The following is a 25,443-nucleotide window of genomic DNA, read 5'->3' on the forward strand; positions in this document are numbered from 1 at the left end:
CCCCCTTCCCCACAAAAAATATAGGAACAGTTGAGCTGGATCAGACCAGTGGTCCATCTAGTCCAGCATCCTGTCTCACATTATGACCAACCAGTTCCTGATATCTAAGAACTTATTATTCATTGACTGGTATCAGAAAACTTAAAAGACACAGTAAAGCCATAGGCCATGACTTTAAGGCAAAACGTATCCAATAAAAGTCCCTCAGGAGCAATCCTGAAATGTTTAGTTCAAGAAGAGCCCTGTTAATATCAGCAGTTTTAGGTTTAAAGAGTGTTGGAATCTCTGTAGAGATATAGGATCTTATAAAGATGGAGGCTGACGGATCTGGATCAGGAATATGTTAAGGACAATTTCAAACTGGAATGCAACTGTACATCAGAACATAAGAAAAGCCATGTTGGATCAGGCCAATGACTCTGTGTTCACAGTGGTCAAAACCCCTGTGCCATCAGGAGGTTCACCGATGGGGCTAGAATTCCAGAAGCCCTCCCACTGTTGCCCCCCAAGCACCAAGAATACAGAGCATTAATGCCCCAGACAGTGTTCCATCTATACCTTGTTGCTAATAGCCACTGATGGACTTCTGCTTCATATGTTTATCCAGTCCCTTCTTGAAGTAATTGTATGTACATTATACACACTGCTGCAACACACCCGTGAATTTCCCTTGTATATGTGTCACCATTCACCACCCTTATCATAACATTAGTGAAATGACATGACTTGTCAGGAACAGTGTCCCCATGTTCTAGAATGATTTCCTTTCCCTTTGAAACTGGGGGGAACACTCTGTGGAGGGAAGCAGCAGAATTTGCAGACAGAGCATGGCTTTGGCAGGGAGGAGAATAAATGGGTAAGCTTGAGAAGAATCAAGGGTTCTCGAGGAGCCTGGATCCCTCCCTTTACTTTTCACATTATCAATCACTTTGCAATGTTTATATGACTTGAATTTTTGACCTGCACAGATATCCTTTTGGAACTGTGCATTTTGTGGCTGTTTAACACAAAAGTTTTGAGTTGGATGACATGGCTGGTGAGCCTTTCAGTACCGTGGCTCAGCTCGGAAATCCAGAGGTGGTCTACTTGGAGAACTGAGTGCAATAATGTTCACAGGCCAATATGGTGATGCAGGCGCATCTTTCTGCCCATTCTGTGGAAATGGTGGTAGTGAAATTTCTCCATTGCCACCATTTTGTATGGCCACTGCCACCCAGCAGAGTTTTTCCAGCTAGGGAGGGGACTCTTATATTTGGTGATGTAAATTTACATCGTATACAGCATACAATAGCTCTCTGTGTTGTTTTTGCAGCTCATTTCACAAAAGTGATCAGAATGCAGCCTTGTTGTTGCAACTGCTTGGATAAATTCCATTTACTGTTGCCTAAGGATTTGTACATGGACAGGTGTGGCTTGTCATGTCAGTTCTCCATCCTTACCCCCATAGTCAGAGGGGATTGTCTAACTGTGTCTTGGTTGTAGGAAATTATTCACTGAAGGACGAAATTTTACTTAGAACCAGGCCTCAGATTCAGTGGGAGCTCACAGAAGCGCAGCTCCTGAATCTTTCTGAGAGTTCCACCTCCTTGTCCATTGAATAGTATTGCAGCTGCCTAACAATCCCTGGATGAGCTCCACCACCTATTTTTGTACAAAACAACCCCTGCTTAGAGCATCTCCTTAAGAAGATCTAAATAAGAATCAGGTGGTTGTAACTACCTGATACCTGTGCAAAGAATTGTGTGGTGGGAATTCTTGGATGAGATAAAGCCAATTTAATCTGGTTTCCAACTCATTTTTAGTGCTCAGACTGCCTTAGATACTCTCACTAATGATATCCATACTGGGAAGAGACTGAAGAAGCATGACCATGGTTCTCCTGGACTTCTCAGTGGCTTTCAGTAGCACTATGTCGTTATTCAGGACTGGTACTGGCAGAGCTACCAGTCCCTCCAGAAACTTTCCCTGCAAATTCAGTGGTCAGTCTGCTCTGGTCAAGATTTCTGAGAAGTTACAAGGACCATGTCCTGCCAGTTCTAAAAGATCTGCACCGACTCTGGGTTTGAATACAGATACAATTCAAAGTGCTGTGTGTGGCCTGGGACCAGGTATTGGAAGGAAAGAATGTGTTCTTCTATAGGAACACCTGCTGATTAAGAGCATCTTCCAAGGTCATGCTCAGCATGATCCTGATGTCAAGTCAAAAAGAAAACTACAAGCTGCTGTTCAGACCACTATAAAGATTCATAGAATGTGAATAAAGTACATAAAAAACCCAATAGTTTATGTTTATCCCATCTACAAGCTCATATCATATGGTTTGTGGTCCAAAACCAGCATACAGTGTACAGTATGAACATGTGCCCAATGTAAAAACAAAGAAATTACAGATTATATTATCCAAAGTGTAACTCCCAATATATACTAGACTCACTCCTGCTGGGATTATTTCCTCTTCAATCTGAGAGTCTTGCACAGTTTCTTTAGGAGTGGAACAATGCTGATATGATGAAGAGAATTCCACAAGCCATAGGATGATGCACTTCCAGGTACAATATCATGTTTCGAATGCTTCTTTATCCAAACTATATTAGCTTCTAAGTGGGACCAAATTTCAAAACAGTTCAAGCAGACTAAAGTTCATGCCATGTACCACCTGGCACTAAGAAAATCATGACGTGAAAGTCTACATTTCAAAAGCAACCCTGGACTTCCTTGATGGCCTCCGTTCCAAATACTAATCAGGGCCAGCCCTACTTAGCCTCATAGATCTGATGAGATGGGGCTATCCTGGGCCATTCAGGTCAGAATGGTTTTCCCCCTAGACTTTTCATTTTCCTAGCAGATGTGTGGTGGCTCCAGACCATGTCATGCTGCATAATTCTTTGCAGTTATTTACTTTAGACCTTTCATCATTGCAATAATATGAAAAATGATGGGTCACACAGAACGGAAATTCAGCTGCATTAGAATGCACTGTGTCTGCACCTCCAGAATCGCCAGCAATCATTGGTTTGGGACAGCCATGGCAAAGTATTTGCAAGCCGGACCCAATGAACACAGCTTCATTTGTAGAACCAAAGAAGGGCCCAGGTGAAGAAAATAGCCTCCACCTGACTGACAGCAGCGTAGGCACTGAGCAAACATCTCTTGAGTTGGGTGTTCCAAAACTGTGGCATCACTGCAGGAAAACCCCATCTCCAATCACACCACCTGGCTAATCTCCAGGTGAGAGCACCTGAAGCAAGGCCTCTGATGCTTATCTAAGTGATCGGGCAGGTTCGAGCAATAGGAAGTCCATGGAACAGGCTGTGGTGCTTGTCTCAAATCACCTGGCTACATGTATAAACATCCCAGAATACAGCCTAGGATTTCGAAAGGGCAGATGCCACTACAAGAGAGCTGCCAAATCTCTGTGCATGCCATCCACCCTTTCTTGCATTTAAGACTGGCATGGAAGCAATGCTGTATACAAGGAGGGGACAACTCTGTTATACCTGCTAGCTATTTCATTTGTAATCCGTCTTTCTCACTGATACTGAAGCGGGTGGCATAAATGCAAAGCAATGCAGCAAGACCAGGAGGAATACTTAGTATACAGCTGGCCTGTAGCCATGGGGGAAAGGCCTGTGGGAGCGCTGCCCCCTGACTTCTGAGCAGGGGCCCCCAGCTTCCAGAGGGGCTCCAGGGCACAGCCTGTTTCCCCCCCTCTTTTTTTTTTTTGGCCAGAAGAAAGCTTCTGAGAAGCGCCAAGCCTAACAGTGGATGTTATAGAGTGCCCCTGACTTTTAAAATCCTGGCTACGCCCCTGGACAACCAACAGCATAACACAAATGTGTTACAAAAATGGACATCTGTTGACCTGTGGCTATCTCTCTACCACACAGCCCACAAGTAGTCAAAATAGGGCAAACCTGGAGAAAAGCAAGCTGCGAATATGTAAGGTTTAGAACAGCCTCTCTGTATCTATGGGGATCACATTCCACTAGCAGAGATGGTTCCCCTAAGCTCTTTGTATGAGAGAGAGGAGATCATGCCAGGTAGATCTATGGGTAGTTGAGAGTGTATTGTTTGGTGGTGGGATCTTCTTTCTCAACCTGTGGGTTGGGACCCAAAAGTGGGTCACAAAGCCTCTTGGAAGTGGGTCTTGTCCAGAGATGAACTTCCACTCGCTTGGAGTTCACAGTAGGGCAGTAACACCCTTTGCAGGGTGCTTGTTGGCTTTTCAATACATTTGGTTGGGCACTATAGAAAATGGAATGCTGGAATAGATGGGTGCCAAGGTCACTGTTTGCCAAGGGCACCAAAAGACCTTGGGTCAGCCTGGGATGGGTCACCATACAAAGTAAATTTGGACTTGTGGGCCACCATATCTAATGGTTGGGAACCAATGCCCCAAAGGATATTTGTGTGTTCAAGCAGTGTGGTGAAGCTGGCATTGGGTCCCATGACATTTCCTTGCGTGCTGCTTATGACCAGCCGGTGCTGATGCTGCACCAATTGTCAACTCAGTGTCTGGGTGATGGCACCTAGGGAAAGTTTCCCATTCTTCAGTTGTTGGGTTTTTTAATTTCCTGTCCCTCCCCCCCGCCCCCCGCAGCTGTGAGTGTTTGTTCGTGGACTGCAGCTAAGTGTGTTGAAATTTCCTGAAGCTGATAGTGATGTCACAAGCAAAGGCGGGGGGGGGGGGGGAGAGAGGAGCTCTTTTTCTCAAAAGAATATGCTTTTAGCTACACTTAGTCACAGACGGGTGTTTAGACTAGATCTTCAGAGTTGCCCAACATTCTGGCTTCCGCTTAGGCACAATGCAGGAGTGCCTCGCCAATGCGCTTTGAGCAAACAGCCCTGGATTTCTTTATTTCCCTGCCTTGTGCTGCAGGAAGTTGGGGGAGAGCCATGCAACAGTAGCTTTTGAACATCCTGCTGGAGCTGAATATTTTTTTCCCGGGCTGCCTCCGGGCATTTCGCACAGGATCCTGAAGAGCACCTCTTTCCCTCCTGCCTGGTCTGCCAACCCCTCTGAGGCAGATTCGATTAGTCTCTTCTCGTTCGCCTACCAAACTAGAGGGGTTGTGATAGACAAGGAGGTGACACCATCTCTCAGTAATGCAGGGCTGGCTGCTGAGCTCTTGCTTAAGGGCAAAGGACTGCCCTTTGGAGTTTGCATAGAGCTTGGGGGTTTTTTTACAAAAAAAAATATTTTTGGCTCATGTACATTATCGGATTAGAGCAAATGGGATACACTAGAACACAGAACAGGATGCATAGACATCGGAGACTGCCAAAACAGGTACTGTGGACTTTCAAACTACCCGTCTTAAGATTTTGAATTTGCCTGTTTGTACCATGTGAGTTAAAAATAGCAGGCAGGTTCCATGCAGAAGATAACTGTGCACTCTGTAGAAACTGGGGAGCCCCCATGTCCTGGGGCACCTTACCACCCCACCCCCCAATACTGCTGGAGGGAACCATGGTGACTCAGTCACAGGCAGATGGCAAGAGTAGATGGCCTGTGGCCTGTTCCAGCAAGGCTAGTAGCACAGAGGCTAAACAGGGACAGGAAATTCAAGATGCAGAACTTCCCTCATTTGCTCACAGGGTGGTCTTTACCTTTCAGCACGAGAACCAACCTAGACAAGAAGCTGGGAGATCCATGGCTGGAAATTTTCAGCACTACTGGAAGGGAAACAGCAAGCCTTGAGAATTCCAGTTTGGATCAGAGTGACTGCAGTGGAGCCCTGTATGGTCTTCACCAACTGCATCTTCCCTCCTTCTCTGCTCTGTTGTTCAAGGCTGGTTCTCTGGCCTAGCCTCTTAAATGACTCCTGAGAGACACAATATGAGATTCAATTAGAAGCAGGGCTTTTTTTTTTTTAGTCGGAATGCACAGGAATGCAGTTCTGGCTGGCTTGGTGTCAGGGGGTGTGGACTAATATGCAAAGAAGTTCCTGCTGGTTGTTTTCTACAAAAAGCCCTGATTAGAAGTAACATGAGGGGTGGGTGGGGAGGAAGTAAATCTCCTCCTCATGCAGTTTCTTGCCTAGTTAAGCATAGGGCCGCCATCTCTAGGTTGGAAAATACCTGGAAATTTGGAGGGTGGTTCCTGGAGAGGGCAGGGTTTGGGGAGGGGAGGGACCTCAGGAGGATATAACACCATAGAATCCACCTTCCAAAGGAGCCATTTTTTTCCCCAGGGGGATTGATCTTGATCATCTGGAGAATTATTGCAATAGTGGGGGATCTCCAGGTGCTAGCTGGAGACTGGCAACCTTACATCTGCAAAATGAGGCTAATAATGAAAGCCCTGCTTTACAGATCTAATGCAAGTGTTGCTGGGATTATGCTTGCAAAGAATTCCCACAGTGGTATGTTGATCTACTTTACAGGGTTGCTTGTGTAAAGATCATAGCAAGATAAGTGTCACAAAGTGCTTTAACTGTTTGAACTGTGCTCGTTAGGGGCTGTGGGTCAGTGGAGGAGCCTCTGTTTTGCATGTAAAAGGTTCCAGCTTCAACCCCTGGCACCTCCAGTTCAAATGATAGGTAGGTGAGGGGTAAGACTTCTGCTGAGATCCCGGAAAGGCACTGCCAGTCTGAGTACTAACCCTGATGGGCCAGTGTTCTGAGTCAGTTTAAGGTCGCTTCGTAACTGTTTGAAACCCTAAGTATTATGACAATGGCCTTGGAAGGCCTGCTTCCTTTGGGCCAGCAAGGTCAGGTCTGGTGCCAGACGTTTAGAGACTGCATGCAGGATCTGATAAGGGAGTGGAGGGGGTAGACATGTTAAGCAACAAGCCTTCAGACTTTCGTCAGTTCTTCCTGTGCCAATGAAAGGGTTTCTCACACCCACTGGCTAGCTAAGTTGACAACAACTGCAGGCCCTTGGTTGGCAAGAAGGGGGATTGCTCCGGTATGGAGGAATCAATGCTGAATCTGAGCAAGCTTCTAGGAAAGGTGTGTGACATAGCTGTTGTGGGGGGTTTGGACCCCTCCAGGAAGCAGAGAGAATGGGTGCATAAAGTGGGCCTTCATATTCAGGAATTGTAGGTGGAAAATCTATATGCCACCTCCCTAGAGACTTGCTGGGGGTGGGGGGAGAGCTCACATTTTATCTATGATGGAAAGATCTGCACTAGCTACCCATCTGTTTCTAGGCACAATTCAAGGTGCTGGTTCTTATCTTTAAGGTCCTAAGTATTATGGGGGTGGGGGTAGGGTTCTTGAAGGACTGTCTCCTTCTGTACTATCCAACCCCACCAGTTAAGATCTACCTCACTGACCCCCCCACCTCCACAGGTGAGGCAGGTGTCAACTAGAGATAGGACATTTTTTGTGGTGGCACCTTTTCTTTGGAATGCCCTTCCCCTTGAGGCTCACCTGGCACCTACCTTCTTTTCCCTCAGGCACCAGGCCAAACCCCATCTTTTAATTAAGGGTTTTATCTTAACAGTTTTTATATAGGTTGATTCTATGTTATGGAATGGTTTGTTTTGATACTGTTATGCCGTTTTAATTGTAAACCATATTACAGTTAAATACAGAGCAGACCTCTGAAGATGTGGAATAAAAATGTCTTAAATATGTATACAAATAAATAAATAGTAAGAGTGGAGATGAATCCCTGCTTGGGAAGGGACTGGGGCTCAGTGACTGAGCATCTGGTTTGCATGCAGAAGGTCCCAAATTCAATCCCCAGCATCTCCAGTGAAAAGGATAAGGTAACAGGTAATACAAAAGAGTTCTGGCTGAGGTGATAGGAAAGAGCTGACCTCATTGTGTCTCAGTACAAGGCAGCCATGTGTTCATATTTATTGAGTCATGGGCAGTGGAGATATGGAGGTGAGAGAAGAATGGCTGGTAACCTGATAGTTATGTCAGCACACCACCAGTTCTAAAAGTACTGTTTCTGAATGCTAGATCAGAGAGGCAGATCTCTCCAAGTTGTGGAAGAGTAGCGTGACCTGTTAGCTTCCATCACCCTCCCCAGATGTTTTATGTTCCTGGTTTTGGGATATAGGGCAAATGAACATTCCACTGGCAACTTGGTGTACCACTTACTGAGCTTCAGATGGACTCAGATTTGGTGTTGAGCATCTACGTGTGTTCCTCAGAGACATGCCAGAGACATACACATGAAGCTGCTGTATACTGAATCAGACCATTAATCCATCAAGGTCACTGCTGTCTACTCAAATTGGCAGTGGTTTTCCAGGTTCTCATGCAGAGGTATTTCCAGGGCTTTTTTTTTGTAGCAGAAACTCCTTTGCATTTTAGGCCACACCCTCCTGATGTAGCCAGTCCTCCTGGAGCTTATAGTAGGCCCTGTACTAAGAGCCTGTAAGTTCCAGGAGGATTGGCTACATCAGAAGGGCATGGCCTACTATGCAAAGGAGTTCCTGCTACAAAAAAAGCCTTGGGTGTTTCATATCACCTACTACCTGGTCCTTTTATCTGGAGATGCCAAGGACAGGACCTAGGACCTCCTGTATGCAAATTAGAGGCACTTACACTAATCCACAGACCCACCCCCCTAGGTCTCCTTTTCAAGTGTGGTTCTGAAGTTCATGGTCACCATGACAACCATGGGATAGCACAAAAACATCTTAATTCCAAAACTTGTGTCAGATCTTACATTACATGTCTACAATTTTCTCATCATAGACCTGCCCAAAGAAGTTTAGACTTGTCGGAACTTCTCAGGGGTCAAGAACCAATGAAAGTGGTTTGGCCCCAGAGGGAAACTGAGACAAAAGCATTTCTGAGGGGCATCAAGGAGTTTTCTGGTGCTATGACTGGCAAGTCTCTTTTAAACCAGTGTTAATTGATGAAATATGCAGACTATCTGTAGAGCCCATTCATTTCCTTAATGTACTGAAGAACATGGGACAACGAAGTGAACCTTAGAGCAGAACTTTGTACCTCCTTTGAACAACGGAAATGCAAATTGTACCTATCTGCCAGGATTGTATCTCTGCAATGTCATCCAGCTGAATTCTTCCAAATTGCAAGAGAGTTTTTTCTTCAAGCCCATGATGACAGAAAATTCAGAGTCTTGTTGTAACTTTGTTTGCAGATCTATTTAAAAATCACATGTATCAGTTGTAATCTGTATGCTGCTAATTCTACAGTGCAGTCTTAGAAATTTATCACTGATCAGACTAGTTGCAGTTGTTTGGATTAATTTTTAATGACTGCAGCCTGCAGCCAATTTGGACATCAAAAGGGTGCGCCCTCCGACATCCTTGCTGGGCCTTTGCTCATCCGGGCTTGTTACATCTTGTAAAGGAGCCGGATATAGGGGCAGTGAACGGCCTTTAAAGACGGATAGGATCATATCACCTCGCCTGAAGAAACCATCCATGTGTATTTTATATCTTCCTTTTTTGCTCTACGTTTGTGAGCATTTTAATGCATATTTTAGATTTTTTCTTGCTTTTTAAAAGGATGACTACATTTTATTCTCTACCATTACTTAAACTTGTTTGATTTTTCAAAAGTCCTGAATCCTTTTCCCCTAGTTCATTGATTTGTGTTTTAATTATTTGTTGTGAAGTTGCATCAGTGTTTTTAGTGAAGAGATTACACATATTAAAAAAAAAAAATCTTTGGTAGTGCAATCCTATGCAGAGTTGCTCCAGTCTAAGCCAACTGATTTCAATGGGTTTAGACTGAATCAGGTCTGCATAGCATAGCACTGTAAACCAGGGCTTTTTTTCTGGGAAAAGAGGTGCTGGGACTCTCACAAGAAAAATGAAGGAGAAACACATGGGTGCCCTTCACGAACTTTTAAACATTTTTTTTAAAAGAATATTTCCTCCTGAAGAGCTTCTGGAACTCTGTTCCACTGTGTTCCCCCAGAAGAAAAGCCCTGCTGTAAACTATCTGTCACAAGATGGGTAGCCATCTTAGTCTGTTGGTAGCAGTAGAAAAGAGCAAGGGTCCGGGGGCACCTGAAAGACTAACAAAATTTGCGGCAGGGGATGATGAGCTTTTGTGAGTCACTGATCACTTCTTCAGATTCCTGAAGAACATCAGATATCTGAAGAAGTAAACAGTGACTCATGAAAGCTCATACCCTGCCACAAATTTTATTAATCTTGCTCTTTTCTACGACCTGTCACAAGCTGAGCTCTACCTGTCATTCTGTGTGCCCAGCTGGTTGGCAGAAAAATTGGTGGGGACAGGGTAAAGAACAGCCAGAGGGCTGAATTTTTATATTCCCTTCCCCAGGATCCCCCCCTCCTGCCCCTCAGGCCTTCTGAGAGCTATAAAGACTAGACTGTTTTATTCTGGGCTCTTTTAAAGGAATATTCCTTCCCCCATAGAGTATTTGAATTTCACACTGGCGTATTTTTGGTGGTGATACTTGTTGTTTGACTTGTGGAGCCATTACCACCTTGCAGCAGCTAAACCAACTTTGTTTTCGTTAGTTTTATACTTTTTAAATTTATTTTCATTGTTTTAATTTAAAGAAAATAGATTTGTTGTTAAATATTTTAATACTTGCTTGTGGCCTTGAGTGCTGCACATAGCCAGACAGACGTGACATGATTATTCTAAATAAACACATAACTTTGCTAGTGTAAACACTGCACGTTTTGGCACATCCTACTTGTGTTTTGATAAATAATTAAACCATGTCTATGACTTAAGTGGGGTGGGGAAGAGCATTGGTTGCAATTTCCAGCAAAACTTTCTAATTCTCTAAGGTGCATAATTTCTCATCACAACAAGAAATAGCTAAATGACTTAACTGAAAAGGTTTGCATTAGAAGCAATGCCCAAGTTCTGTCTGCCATGCTTGATTTGTGAGGCTTATTCTAGGGATGTGCATTTGGATATTTCTGATTCAAATATTTATCCAAAAATTGTCGGTATTCCAAAATATATTCAGGTGTTCAGGATGCTATTCAGGATTCCAGGTAAGGGGTCCCCAAAATCTCAGAAATATTAGGGAATAACAGGATAATCAGTAGCCAGCATTTTAAGGCTCCCAGAACTATTTTTCTTGATTTTTACTTTGTGTCTGTGGCAGTGTTTTCTTGCCAAGCCTTGGTATTGGCTTGTCAGGTTGGTTTTCCTTGGATTCTGCCCTTTGAAATTGGTTTTGTTGGTCTTGCAACACAGTGTTCTTTGCTTGAGTTGGTTTACATCAGGGCTGTGGTTTGCATTGGATTCTCAGGTCTGACACTGGGCCTGCGTCACCCTTCCTCACTCAAAGGATTCCCTGATTTGATATTTGTTGTGTTAGGCTTGCAACATTGTACTATGCTTCTGCTACAATTCCCTGATTTCCCATTGATTCTTTGCACTTGTTAGTTCCATTTACATTGGGAGGCTTTTGGCCAGTGGTTGCTTCACTTGCTCTTGAGTGTTTGGTTACTCTTTGCCTTGGAGAAAGTTTGGCATTTTCCCACAATAGCAAACAATGGTACCTGGGAGCACCTAGTTCAGCGGTTCATATTGGTCCTCGGTCCAATTCACTTGAAATTTGGGGGGGGGGGTATTTGGGGGACAAGCACCATCAGCTCTCCTGAAATTTTGGTGCCATTATCTTTAAAAACAGTTCCAGAAAGATTCCCTTGCTGGTCTGTCGAAGGTCCTGTCAATCAGATGTGCTCAGATTGACACATGCGCCTAATTCAGAATGGAGCCGTGGTGCACATTTGGTGTAGTGGTTAATCTGGGGGAACCGGGTTTGATTCTCCACCCTTCCTCCACATGCAGCTGCTGGGTGACCTTGGGTCAGTTCTCTCAAGAGCTGTTCTCAAGCAATTCTTGAAAGAGCTCTTTCAGCCCCACCTCCCTCACAGAATGTCTGTTGTGGGGGAGGGGAAGGAAAAGGAGATTGTAAACTATTCTGAGACTGGTATAAAGCTGCTCTGGGGTATAAATCCAATTCTCCTTTTTTCTCCTCCTCCTTCTCCTCCTCTTTTCTTCTTCTTCTTCTCCATTCTCCTGCTTCTCTCTTCTTTTTCCTCCTCCAACTCCTCCCTCTTCTTCTCCTCCCCACCCCCAATGCTGTTTTGCCAATTCAAAATGGTTTTGGGAAACCATGACTTGCCCTGTTTGATGGGGCTACACATGAGATACCCCAAGGGGGCAAATAGCTACACTCCATGTCCATTTCAGGTTGGCAAAATGGTACAGGGGAAGATTTAAGCTCAAATACAGAAAGCTTTTCTTCCTGCCTTACACAGCTACTGATCCCCCATGTTATCCTTCAGGTAGAGCCCCGTGGCGCAGAGTGGTAAAGCTGCAATACTGCAGTCGGAGCCCTCTGCTCATGACCTGAGTTCAATCCCAGCAAAAGCTGGTTCAGGTAGCCGGCTCCAGGTTGACTCAGCCTTCCATCCTTCCGAGGTCAGTAAAATGAGTACCCAGCTTGCTGGAGGGAAAGTGTAGATGACTGGGGAAGGCAATGGCAAACCACCCCGTAAAAAGTCTGTCATGAAAATGTTTGAAAGCAACGGCACCCCAGAGTCGAAAATGACTGGCGCTTGCACAGGGGGTCAAGTAACGGGGGGAGGTGGGTGGAAAGTGATATATGGGGTAGATAAGAGAAATTTTTAATGATGTAAGATATAGATATAGATTTATCACCATATGTTACCAATAAAAATTGTTTTACACAGAAAATGACTGGTGCTTGCACAGGGGATTACCTTTACCTTTTTAGATGGCTATTAATAAAAATTCCCTAGATTCTTCACTTGCATTTACATCACACATTTGCCATGGGAAATTGATGGGACACCAGGGTCCTTGGGCTTTTGCATAAAGTAGCTTTCTCACTGCTTATGCATATAAGCTTCAGTGAGGCTTATCTCTGAACGAACATGCCCATGGCTCCATGGCTGGAATATTAAGCATATTTACCAGGAATCTCATTGAACCCGCTTCTGAAGCAACACTTCAGATGGAGCTGTACATTTATTTTTGATAGCATAGGTTCACAATTAGATATAATTCTATACTCTGATAATGTGTTCAAAGCATTTGAAGGCTCTAAAAGCACTATATAAATACTTATTATCTGTTTCATTTCCCAACTTTATAAAGCCTTCCATCTCCACAGGCAACGAAAGTGCTTATGAAATGGACGAAGACAGAGATCTTCCTAACCTGGTTTTGTTGGCCCATGAGGGTTTCTACCTGGAGGATATAGGACGCTGAGGTGTTGGCAAGATTCATTTAATTTAGCTTACAGTAGGACACATGTCTCCTCTTTCTCTTGCACATGTTTGAGGCTTTAGGAGATAGTGTTATCAGATGAACTGGTGAAAAGACAGCCGGCTTGGATATGAGATTATGAACAAATGAAGCTGCCTTATACTGAATCAGACCCTCAGTCCATCAAAATCAGTCTTGTCTACTCAGTCTGGCAGTGGCTCTCCAGGGTCTCAAGCTGAGGTCTCAAGCTTTCACACCTGTTTGCCTGGACCCTTTTTAGTTGGAGATGCCGGGGACTGAACCTGGGACCTTCTGCTTACCAAGCAGATGCTCTACCACTGAGTCACTATCCCTCCCCTTTCTCCAGAAATCATAGAAGAAGGAAGGCCCACTGCTCAGAATCCTCTGACATTTGTGACTGTGAGACAGAGACTGGAACATGAAGCAACGCACACCAGAGTGAAGCCACACCCCACAGTTGGTTAATAAACCCAGGAACTGGGCTTGGTTTTCAATGAAACGGGAGCAGTCAGAGAAAGACTCAGCAGCTTCTGACAGGCAAAATTTCTGCTGCCGCCTGCACTTCCATTTTCTTCCCTGGAAAAACACGACAGCTTCTGGGCTGTGGTGTACAAATCGGTTGCATTTCAGATGCTTGCATCATTTTTTTTAAACAGAAAGAGAAAACTGCATGAGAGAAGAGAGAGTTTGCCTCCTGCGTAAATTTCTCTTCTATCTACTAGTTTTGCTGTAAGGGCTGCCCACAAACACACAGGTTCCCAGTTCTAGAAACTGTAATTTAGAGGGGAAGGTGGAAAATTTTCTCTTCAGGATAGAGTTGGGATTTTTTTCTCTGAAGAAACGTTGTGCTTGTGACACCTGTAGACTGTTTTATGTGCTGTGGAGCAATAGGAATTTGAACAAGACTTAAACCCTCCATGAGGAAGGTCTTGAAGAGGTCTACAAGGCTGGCAAGATCCATTGAGGTGGCTCCAAAAATGTCCTCTTTTGCTTCCTCTTCTGCACTTTGAATTATGGACTCTTTTGCCCAAGCACTTTACTGTAGTGGAATGACTTTGTTTGAAATAATTACTCATTTAGAACTGTCTTGGACTAATACACTTTATTGAGTGATTTCTATTAATTAGGTTTTAATTAATTATTGATATTAGTAATTTGAAGCATGGTTTACATTTGTTATATAAACCTTCAAAAGGGGCCTGGAGTTGTCCCAGATCAGTTTCCCTGGAAGAGACATCATTTTCGAGTGATGGACTAGGGATGGGCACAGACTGGACCTAATTTTTCCACAGACTGGGGCCCAGTTCATGGTCCATGAGCCCTGTCCATGCCATTCTGCCAACATGGACCTCCCATGGCCCTCCCAGGAGATTTCTAAGTTCTGTGTCAGCAGGGCTTGTGAAAACCATTTAAAGAGAACATGTTCCCTTTAAATGGCTTTTGCGAGTTGGCATTGCACAAGTGAAGTCACCACACGGCCTTCACTTAAGCACCAAATGGCTTTGAAAAAGTCATGCAGGATCACAGACCATGACCCAGTCTGACCCCCAAATCTCCAGGAATTTCCCAAGCCAGAGCTGGCAATAGTCATTGGAGTTCCCTTGCTCTGTCTCCTCCCACTGACCTACATTTGCCAAGGGGAAGATGAAATAATTTAAGCCGCAATTACTTGCAGCACAGATAAAACCTGAGTAAACAAAGATATTTAAAAAAAAAAATGAAAATCAGTTTGGGAGATAGATAACTTTCCTAAAGCATCCATTTTTATCCGCTTCTGTTCTCATTTGCTCATAATCCAATAGAACTATTGTAGTTTAAAAAGGGGTTTAGAAATGTGAAGAAGACCCAATAGTCAAGTCTCACCTGCATAGGTAGGACATGAAGTGGCAAAACAAGTTCACACCTTGGTCTCTTAGCAGCTATGCTACAGCAGCAATGCAGGGCAAAGCAGATTTACTCCATTCCAGTCTAAGCACACGGAGGTCAACAGGGTCACATTGCACAGGACTGCACTGATGGTCTCCCAGTGAGGAGAACAGGAAGGATTGCAGAGCTTGACCCTCTACAAGATTTGGTTCAGCTTCCTCAAGCATTTTGAAAACACTCCCTCTTTTAAACTAGCTCCATCCTCTGCTGCCGCTCCCCCTGTTCCAGACAGCAGTCAGCGATTTGTCCTGGCATTTGTTCTCACAGATTTTCATAACAGTGTGCTGAGGGCATCAATCCAGCACTGGCATTAGAGGACCTAACGTCATCCTTTCCGTAAGACATTGTGACATCTGCAGGTGGCAGATACGATGGGAAATGTACCTTGGACACCATCTCATGCACCTGTGCCTCAGGAAAGAAGGAACCAGCTGGTCCAGTCTTAGCGAGAGGACTGACACCACACCCTTCCACTAGAATCACCTGTGGGATGTAATGGAGAAAGGTCCAATCACACCACCAAGACCACTTCCTTGCTAGTTGGGGGGAGCGTGATGTGGGCAGGGTGGGAGTTCTCCCTTAATTTGCTCCCCACCCACCACCGCCTCTTCCTCCAGTTGGAGAGAGGAGGATCCAAGTGCCACAGAGAGGTCATGTGTTGCTTCTTTACGCACCCGTCACCATCAAGAAAGGAGTGTGCTGCTCCTACTCTTCCAGGCAACCTACATGAAGTTATCAGCCGCATGCTGCAGACAGGGAAGGACTGTGAAGACCCTGGCTGTGAAGCAGTGAGCAAAACATCTTGTGGAAGCCATTTTCTTACTCTGCATGGGGTACCAAATGACTTCCTCCTTTGCAGGAAGTGCTGAGCAAAACAAGAGAATGGCTTCCACAAGGAGGCAGCTTTATTCACCCCTTCTCAGCCAGAAGGGATGGGGGTGGGCAAGACAGTAGCCAGACTTTTCAGCTAGGTGCAGGAGTAGTTTGGGCCAACCTGGACCTGATCTGCTCCCCTTCTAAAATCTTACCAGAGAAATGTCTGTGAGAACAGAGGCTGCCCTTCCTGTACTTTCATTATGTAAACCAGAGTGGGATGGTGGAGCCAAGAGGATGTAAACACCAAAGTGGTGGTGATGGTGGTAGTGGTGGTGTTTTTTCCCAGCCTGAAATGCTCTGGAGAAACACTCTATCCCACTGGGGGAAATTACATGTACATTTTCATAGCATGGCAAACAGAGGCTCCCCAGGGCTGTTTTGGATCAAGATGTTGGCACGGAGGGGGGAGGGGAGATTTAACCCCCTTGCCTTCATTTCATAGTCCCAATCCGAATCAGGCCAATGTGCACCTGGGAATTAAGTTCTTGGTATGGAATTCCCAATGCACATCTAATTGATTTATGTGGTGCTGATCTGGGGACAGATAAGGGCATCTGAATCAGCCCTAAGACTTTACCAGCCCACACACTGTCCATATACTTTCAAGCATATATTTGAAGTCAGGAGGGGTTTTTTTCTCCTGAAAAAAGAGGTGCCATAACTCTTAAGAGAAGAAGAAGAAGATATTGGATTTATATCCCGCCCTCCACTCCGAAGAGTCTCAGAGCGGCTCACAATCTCCTTTACCTTCCTCCCCCACAACAGACACCCTGTGAGGTGGGTGGGGCTGGAGAGGGCTCTCACAGCAGCTGCCCTTTCAAGGACAACCTCTGCCAGAGCTATGGCTGACCCAAGGCCATGCTAGCAGGTGCAAGTGGAGGAGTGGGGAATCAAACCTGGTTCTCCCAGATAAGAGTCCGCACACTTCACCACTACACCAAACTGGCTCTCCAGAAAAGGAAAAGGAAAAACACATGGGTGCCCTTCATGAACCTTTGAACTTTTTTGGGAGAATTTTTGTTTCCACAAAGAGGTTCCGGAACTCCATTCCACCTCATTCCCCCAGGAGAGAAAAAGATAACAACCAGGATTGGTCCAGGCAAGCCCAATCTTGTCAGATCTTGAGAGCTAAGCAGGATTGGCCCTGGTTAGTATTTGGATGGCAGACCACCAGGAAGCCCTAGCTTTGCTGCATAGAGGCAGGCAATGACAAACCATCTCCATTCATCTCTTGCCTTGAAAAACCTACAGGCTCATCATGAGACAGTTGCGTCTTGACAGCACTTTCTACCATCAATGTGTAGAATCTTCCTTTAAAAAACAGAGCTATTTGCAACAGTCTTATGGTGATATTTCTTCCTCCTCCTTTCTCTCTCTCTCTCAGTCTCTTAAATACATATATTTAAAGCAACCAACCTGGGGCAGGCTGTGAGTTGGGGTAGAGAAAAGGGTTTGGGGAAAATGGTTGCTTAGCTCTTTTCCGCTACACTCATGTTCAGAGAACCAGGTTGGTGTAGTGCTTAAAAGTTTGGACTTTAATCTGGGAGAACCAGGTTTGATTCCCTACCCCTCCACATGTAGCTGCTGGGTGACTTTGGGCCAGCCACAGTTCTCTCAGAGCTGTTCTCTCAAGAGCAGTTCTCAAGAGCTCTCTCAGCCCCACCTACCTCACAGGTGTCTGTTGTGGGAAGAGGACGGGAAATTAGATTGTAAACCACTCTGAGTGAAGGGCGGGACATAAATTCAATCTCTTCTCTCTCTCCTTCTTCAATGCAAAATCACTCCAAAGAAGCTGCTTTCTCCCCTGGGGGGAAGGGAAATGTGGGGTCCTCCAAAGCTTCTACCCCATAGGAACTTAGGAAGCTGAAAAACAACTGGAAAAGAAAGGATTAAGCAGATTGTCTCCACCCACTCTTCCTTGCTCAGGTTGGCTGGTTGCCCAGACTGATTTTCATTTACAGAAAAGGCCATGGAGGAAAAAGAAACAGGAAATTCTGTGCAACATGCTGTTTGAGCTTCAAGAAACTGAATTCTGTGGCCAGAACCACATTCTGTTTGCCTCACTCTATTGCATGAGGCCAACGGGACTAAAGAGCCACATCAAACTATAAGCTCACTGGTGGGTGACCTTGGGCCAGTTACACACACCCTCTCAGCCTAAGTTACCTCTCAAGGTTGCCTCCTAAAACACTCACTCACTCACTCTTTCAATTCCCCAGGATGCCTGTATTTCTCTCTCACACACACTTTCTTAATTTCTTTTTCTTCTGGCATCCCTATGGTCCCACACACATAAACATACACACAGTCACACACTATCCTTAATTTCATTTTCTTTCTCCATTCCTGTCCCCCAGCTGTCATCAATTTCTCTTTCTTTTTAAGTCTCCTCACCTTCTCTCCCCCCTCCCCTCCCCACAAGAAGTCACCCACTCGCATTGCTGGCTCCTGCAGTTCCTCCCAGTTAGAAGCCGGTGGGGACATTTTCAAAGGACAGGTCTGTCAATGGCTACCAGACAAGGTGACTGAGGGGAACCTCCACATTTGGAGGCACTAAACCTCTGAATCCCAGGGCCAGGAAGCAACATCAGAAGGCCTTGGCCTCTCTGCCCTGTTGTTGGCCTTCCAGAGAAGCCGGTTGGAGACTGTAAGAGGCAGGATGTTGGACTAGCTGGACTGCTGGTTTGATCCAGTGAGGTTCTTCTTCAGTTTTTATGACAGGTGGGCCAGTGACTACAGAGGTTGGGATGAGCAGGAGCCTTCTGTCCCACTTGCCAGGTTCCGTCCTTTTAAAAGTTTCCCCTGGTTTCTAACTGGACAGACTGCAGGGAGAAGAAGTGTTGGTGATGGGTAAGTAGGAGAGGAAGAATCCCCTGCCCAGCACTGTTTCTCTTCACACTCTGGCCAGTTAGAAGCCAATAGGAAAGCTTTAAAAGGGCAGCTGAGCCAGCAACTACAGAGCATTGCTAGGCTTTGTCCCTCACCTCAGCCTTTGTAGCTGCCAACTCAGCTGCCCTTTTCAAACTAACCTGCTGGCTTTGAATTGGCCAGGCTGTGGAGAGAAGCAGCACTGGAGCTGGGGGAGTGTGTGTGTGTGGGGGGGGGGGATTCCACTCAGTAGCAGTCTTCAGGGGTTGCTTTTCCCATCCTCTTTCCCTGCCCTTCTGCAGAAATGCTATATTTTAGACTTTAAAAAAAATATGGCAGCACTTTTTTTTCGGGTTAAGATTTCCGCCCCCTGCAACTTAGGGGAAATGATCCCCTAAATATGGAGAAACGTCTCTCTTTTCCCCATGTGGGTTCAAACAGTGGATATAAGTATCTGCAGATAGGGGGCACACTTGGAAAACAATATATAGATAAATAAAAGCACTTTTTAGGGATCATGTAGCAAATTCCTGAAGCATAATTTGGGGGCTTTGATTTCCCATCATAAATGCCTTTCATTTCCCATTGCAAACGCCTTTCTTCCTGCTGATCTCTATTAGATGCATTTTCCTTCAGTTGAACACTTTGACATTCTAAGGTACCATTTCTTAACAATAACGGGTTTTTTTTTCTTTCCCCCATTTTCAGAATGTACCATTGATGGAGTCTGAAAAAACTAAAGCGGGAGACCTGTTTCCTGCAACCACCACCTCACTCAGTAAACTTTCGGATCCTGCACCAGCCAGCAGACACCATGAAGTCACAGATTTTCTTACCATGAGTAACGTCTCTGCAGAGGAGGAGGCAGAGGAGAAGGAAGAGGTCTTCCCTTCTCAAGATACGGCCCTTCTCTTTGTTGTGGAAGAACAGGTGTGGAGCAGATTGTCTAATCCTTTGGAAAGAGAGACCTCTGCAGGACTGGAAAGCAGCCAGGGGGATCCAGAGGCCTTGAGAGAACTTTCTAAGGGAGAAAGCAACTTCAGTGCACAAGAAACGAGTTCGCAGGGCCCCTCTTTGGATTTTTATCAAGGAGGATGTACAGCAGCTTATTCTTCAAGGGGTCTTCAGTCTTCTCTTTCTGGCATAACCCCCTTGGAACAAGATCCATTTCCTCCCAGCAAGTTCAACGTGGAACAGTTGCAGGACCATGCCATTCCTCTTGGATTTCCCCAAGCTCTGAACTTTTGTGACACATTCCTTCAAACAAAGTATGAGGAAACTATGAGAACAGACTCTTTCCCTATGCAAGAAGAATCCATTTGCAGATGCCCCCTGGTGAATCATGGGATTGCAAAATGTCATCAGAATGCTGAGTCTTCTAAATCTAGTTCAAATGAAGAACAGTCATGGGAACAAGAGGCCCAAAAGGGACTTGCTCAGAAAATGAAAGCTACAAGGGGAAGTGATGATGAGATGTCCTCAAAGGCTGCCAGAGATGGTGGAGGACAGCCTATTATTTCCTCAGGAGATGAGGAGAAAGTAATAGAGCTAACAGGAGAAAAGAATGACTTTAAATCTTATGCTTCTCCTAAATGTTCTGAACTTTCTAATGGCAGCGGAATAAATTCTGATGCAACACAAGCGATGCCTAATATCTTATCTCCTTCACCCTCCGAGACAGTGAACAACCATTCAGACACAAAGAATCTGGAAGATTTGGAGAAGAAATCATTTATTTCCAGCAGCCTCCACCTCTGGGAGGATGAAGAGAACACAGGAAGAGACCATTCTCCTCCAAAAGAGGAAATCCAAACTAAACATGTGAAAAACAACACAGATTGTAGTGAATCAAAATCCACACAGGAAAATTTGAAAAAACCAGAGCCTGTAAAGATGGAAGCGCTTGAGTTGGAAGACATGGAGGCGGAGAAGGAAGAGGACAATCTGAACTGGAAAGAAATGGAGAATGCAATGAAAATGGAGCAGGAGAGGTTAGAGTTAGATCAGGAAGATCCAGAATGGGACGTGGAAGTACAGAATATATCTAGGGAAGAGTTACAGGAAGAGACACCAGTTCATTCTTTCAGACCTGGTTTGGAAACACTTTACACTCTGGAAAATGACTCGGTCCTTTCAGAATTCAATAAGAACCATTCTTTGGTTGAGTCTGAAGAACTGACCTTCCGCCTCATGGAACTGTTCCCACAAGATGGCTGTCCAGAGTCAGCTTTTATATTACCAGAACCCCATTCCCAATCAACAAAGGCAAACACTGTGCTGGTGAGTCAGAGCCCAAAGACACAGCCTGACAATGGAGAATGGAAACACTCTGGTGGATGTGACCATACTGACTGTGAGCAAAGCACTAAGAGAGGGAACTATGAAAGCAAGGAAGATGCCAGGGATGGGGGTAGTATGAGGGCTTTGGGTGGTGAAGGAATCACATTGCTTGTTGATGATTTAGCAGTAACTCCTGATCCATATGACGTACATGATTCCCAGTTTGTGGATCACCCTGTTGATGATGAAGGCTGTATTCTGACCTCACCACCAGGGACCATGAGCATGCAGGGAGATGCTGGCAAGGGAGCCAAAGACAGCACAGTAGATTATGCTATGGTGGAAGAAGAATCTGATTCCATACAAGAGCCACTGGACGCAGCAGTCTGCAAAAAAGCCTCAGTACTGAGCAGTGAATTTAGAGATATCCAGGCCCACCATAAAAAGACCATCAGTAGCATGGACTTCCATGAAGAGACTGATAGTTCTGTTCCCAAGAACCTCCAAAAGACGCTTCCAGATAAGGGTCTGCTCAGTACAGACAAAGACAGTGTAGAGCTGAACCTTGTTTCATCTTTGACCCCACAGAATCCAGAGTCGCTCCAGACACAAGATGCTGATGGGAATTATCTGGAGAAATTCCAGCAGCATCTGAAGCCTCCTGTGAGGAGCTTTGTGTTTCCAGGCAAGGAAGCAGGAGACGAAACACTTAACACAGTGCAAGAAACAACTCTGTATGAGCCGTCTTGCCTTGTAGTTCTTGAAGAGGACAAAACAGAATGTGAACACCGTTCCGAGACTGCTGCTTCTCCTATTGACACAGCAACTCATCTGACTGAATTCCCACAGCCTTTGTCCCTAGTTCCCTTCCCTGATCAAACAGAGACCCATGAAAGCGTTTCTGGTCAGTTCCATCAATCCTCCTCACCTACACAGGATTGCAAACAGCCTGCCTGGTGTGGAACCCCTCCACCCAATGCAAATTCACATGCCCAGCCCACAGATCCTGAACTTGATCCTAAGCATCCCACTCAAACCCTAGAACAGCTGCCTTCTCCCAACCAAACTGGCCAGTTCTTCACCATTCAGCCCACTTCTGTTGAATTCCCTACATTTTCAGCTCCCATTACTGACACTGAAGCTTCTGTCCTACCACTAGCCTCAGATCCTGGGCCCAGCCATCTCCCAGAACAAGTGTTCACTTTTGACTGTTCTCCATCCCTGGAGTATGTTGCTGAACATCCTATGCCCATGCCAAACCTTCTTCCACAAACCGGTCTTTCTGTATGTCCCACTCCTAATGCCAATCTGTCCCTCCAACCCTTCCTAGCTGACTCCAGCCAGATGAGGGAAGCTACAGCTCCTGAGCTTAACACTAGTCTCCTCCTCCCTCAGCTTCCAGACTTTGATTTTAACATGGATCTCCATCACCTACCTCCTGCATCTGTCTCCAACCTACCTCCAACTACTGACGAGAACAAGTCTGCCCAGCAGTCAGTAGAGCCCAGCCTAGCAATTAACTGTTTAGCAGATGCTAAGATGCCGAAGAATTTGCCCACTATTAACTTGGTCTCCCAGACCACGCAGTCTGTTCTTGAAGCCAAAAACCTTGCCCAGATCTCGAATGCCCATGGCAGCACCGAAGAACCAACTCTAGTTCCTCTAACCAAGCTGGAGGACAAGCAAGCTCTGCAAGGCCAGGGAAACACACTGAGTGACTCAGGGGCCAGTCTGTTGGTCACCTGTTCCAATTTAGCCATATTGAGAAATGATCCATCAGCCCTAGACCCTTCCTGTACTCCTGAACCAACAGCTAACATTATGGACAAGAGTGAAGGTAAATCTTCATCAGACCACAGCTTCCAGCCTTCTCTGGAGAGCCAGGAAATGCATGAAGCTGTGGAGGGAAGAACGGCCAAGCAGATCCCTCCTATGTTAGCATTCACCAACCCAATCCACTTCCTCCAGTTTGGCCCTCCATCCCCCCCAACTGCCAGGCACTCACGCAGGCAGCAAGCCTTCTCTCAGGGGCCACAATGGCAACAGGTGGCTATGGTAGACTCTGCAATAATGCGGCAGATGGCAGAAGGCACCGGAAGGCTCTGGAAGGGCTCAGAAAAGCCAGAGGCGGAGCCAATCCCCCCTGTGCCCCCAAGAAAGGAGAGGAAAGCCAAGCATCCACTCTTGGAGAAATCTATAAGTTGTCCTAATAGAAGTGTTATTCAGTTGGATACAAAAGATCCAGAGCACAACTCAAAGACGCAAGAGGTGTTAACTAAAATCCGAACAAAAAGCAAAGATTGGCATCGACAGGGCTTGAGGAAAATCTCGATACCAACAGAAAATGCATTAGGTGAGTAAAAATGTATCCTTGCTCCTTAACCAAAAGTGGAGAGAAAGCCAAGAAACTGATGAGTCAAGAGGCCTGTATAACCTCTGTTTTGCATTCTCCTGCACAAATATTGAAGTCTCTACCAGTAGGCCTCAGCAAAACTTACTGTTTGCTCAAGCCAATTCTATATGCCTCTTCAGTGTGGCCTTCTTGTTAATGAGTAAATCTATCTACCTATCTGGAATGCAGGAAGGTGCCATCTCTTCCAGCATCCTGTATCTAACAAGGGCCAGCTGCCTCCAGGAGCTCCACAAGCACAATATGAAGGGATGACTGCCACTCCTTTTTGTCTATAACATTTGGTTCCTCATGTATTCTGCATCTAAATATGGAGGTTCTATTAACTATTCTAATTCCTGTCCTTCATGAATCTGCCTGAATACCTCTTATAGGTATCAGCCATCTATCTATTCAGTACATACTGTAGGTCTATCAAAGGACATCAACCATGTTAACTAAATGGAACTATTCAGAGACAGAATAACCTTGAGGACTGGATTCCATGAACATAGTACATAGGAGAGCCAAGCTTTAAGCTCAGCTTCTGGGCCTTCTCAAAGCATCTGGCAGAATACAGCTGAGAAAAGGACATTAGTATAGACGGACCTCTGATGCAATCAAGCAGGGGTCTTTTAATGTCAGAATTGTGCTTTTATATGTATTGGTTTGTATTCTTCCAGATTTTTCTGCTGGTGAAAGAAGAAAGGGAGGGTCCATTCCACCATCAAAAATGCTGTGGTGGGAATTGTGGGTGGGGCCCACGTCGACGGAAGTGAGGAGGGAGGGTAGCCTGAGCAGGAAAACTGGTAGGATCCCAACCATTGGATACCTCTTATGTGAATGAATATCTCACCTTCAAAAAGACCAAATTAGCAAGCACAGAGGCATCTGATTCCACTCAAAGCCACAGCATGGGAAGGAGAGGTTTAATTCATCCAGGCCATGATCTGGACCATTGACTCTCCGAAGCTGCTGTTTGTCTTACAGGCATACAGGCAGGGCTGCTTCTCAGGTCAAACCACCAAAACAGTTGCACAGTGAGCAGGCTGTAAGTGTTCTGCAGGGAGCTCCGTTCACTCCCAGTCACCAGAGGAACATGAGGTCACTGCTACTACCTCCTGGGCCTGTGCAACCTATGGCTGGAACTAGAAGGAAGGTAGCCGAGATCCGACAAATGATGGATGTGATTTTCTTGAGATGGTAAAATGCGTTTAATGGGTTCTGTACACCAACATGCTCAGGCTACCCTCCCTCCTTTATGCATCTCCTGTGGCAGAACAGCTATGAGGTGGGGTAGAGCTGCCCTTACATTGGGGAAGGGGGGAACAACCCCAAGAAATCTGCTCACACACCAGCCAAGGTCACATGGGTCTGGCCCTGAGTGGTCCAGTGAGGAAAGTGTTGTGCTTCTTTACACACAATGCATGAAGAATTGTTGCTATTGTGCTTGTAGACTCTGCCCCCCAAATGTCCTTGTGTTCATCAAGATGAGGCGTCCTGAGCAATGCTCCCTCTAAGCTGTGGAGTCTTGTGAGCAAATATTCTACTTCGTGAGCTACTGGCATTAAAGTTGTGAGTGAGTGATTTGGCTACTGAATACATTAGTTTGCTTTGGGGCCATCCTTCCTGAGCTAAGCCAAAATATGTGTGAGCTAGAAGCTAAAAAACTGTGAGCTAGCTCACACTAACTCAGCTTAGAGGGAACACTGGTCTTGAGTGACTTGCATGAATTTAAAGTACTCATTTCCTGAAACCTTTCCTACACTTCCCTTTGCAGCAGAAGCAATAGCATCTCTTGTCCCTTCAAGGGAGGAAGCCCTTGCACACAAAGATCCGCCAGACCACTTGGATAGAGCTCTGCATGGGTAAGTCTGTTTCCCTTCCCCCCTGCAGGGTGCTTTCCTTCTT

General features: G+C 45.5%; 1 protein-coding gene across 2 annotated transcripts in view; it reads left to right on the top strand.

The window, feature by feature from the left end:
- The window catches only part of ARHGEF5 (Rho guanine nucleotide exchange factor 5), a 70,841-nt gene that overhangs the window by 17,747 nt on the left and 27,651 nt on the right, over positions 1–25,443 (top strand). Inside the window, exons 1-3 of one of the 2 annotated variants that reach the window (XM_060254247.1) lie at positions 4,963–5,290; positions 19,572–23,496; positions 25,313–25,400. In XM_060254247.1, coding sequence (XP_060110230.1) covers positions 5,210–5,290; positions 19,572–23,496; positions 25,313–25,400 — 4,094 coding nt within the window. In that variant the 5' untranslated portion in view covers positions 4,963–5,209. Of the gene's footprint in view, positions 1–4,962; positions 5,291–19,571; positions 23,497–25,312; positions 25,401–25,443 lie in introns of those variants that run through there. The other variant, XM_060254248.1, reaches the window with a different exon arrangement.

The sequence above is a fragment of the Heteronotia binoei genome, chromosome 14 (genome assembly GCF_032191835.1).
Source record: "Heteronotia binoei isolate CCM8104 ecotype False Entrance Well chromosome 14, APGP_CSIRO_Hbin_v1, whole genome shotgun sequence".
Classification (NCBI taxonomy): Eukaryota; Metazoa; Chordata; class Lepidosauria; order Squamata; family Gekkonidae; genus Heteronotia; species Heteronotia binoei.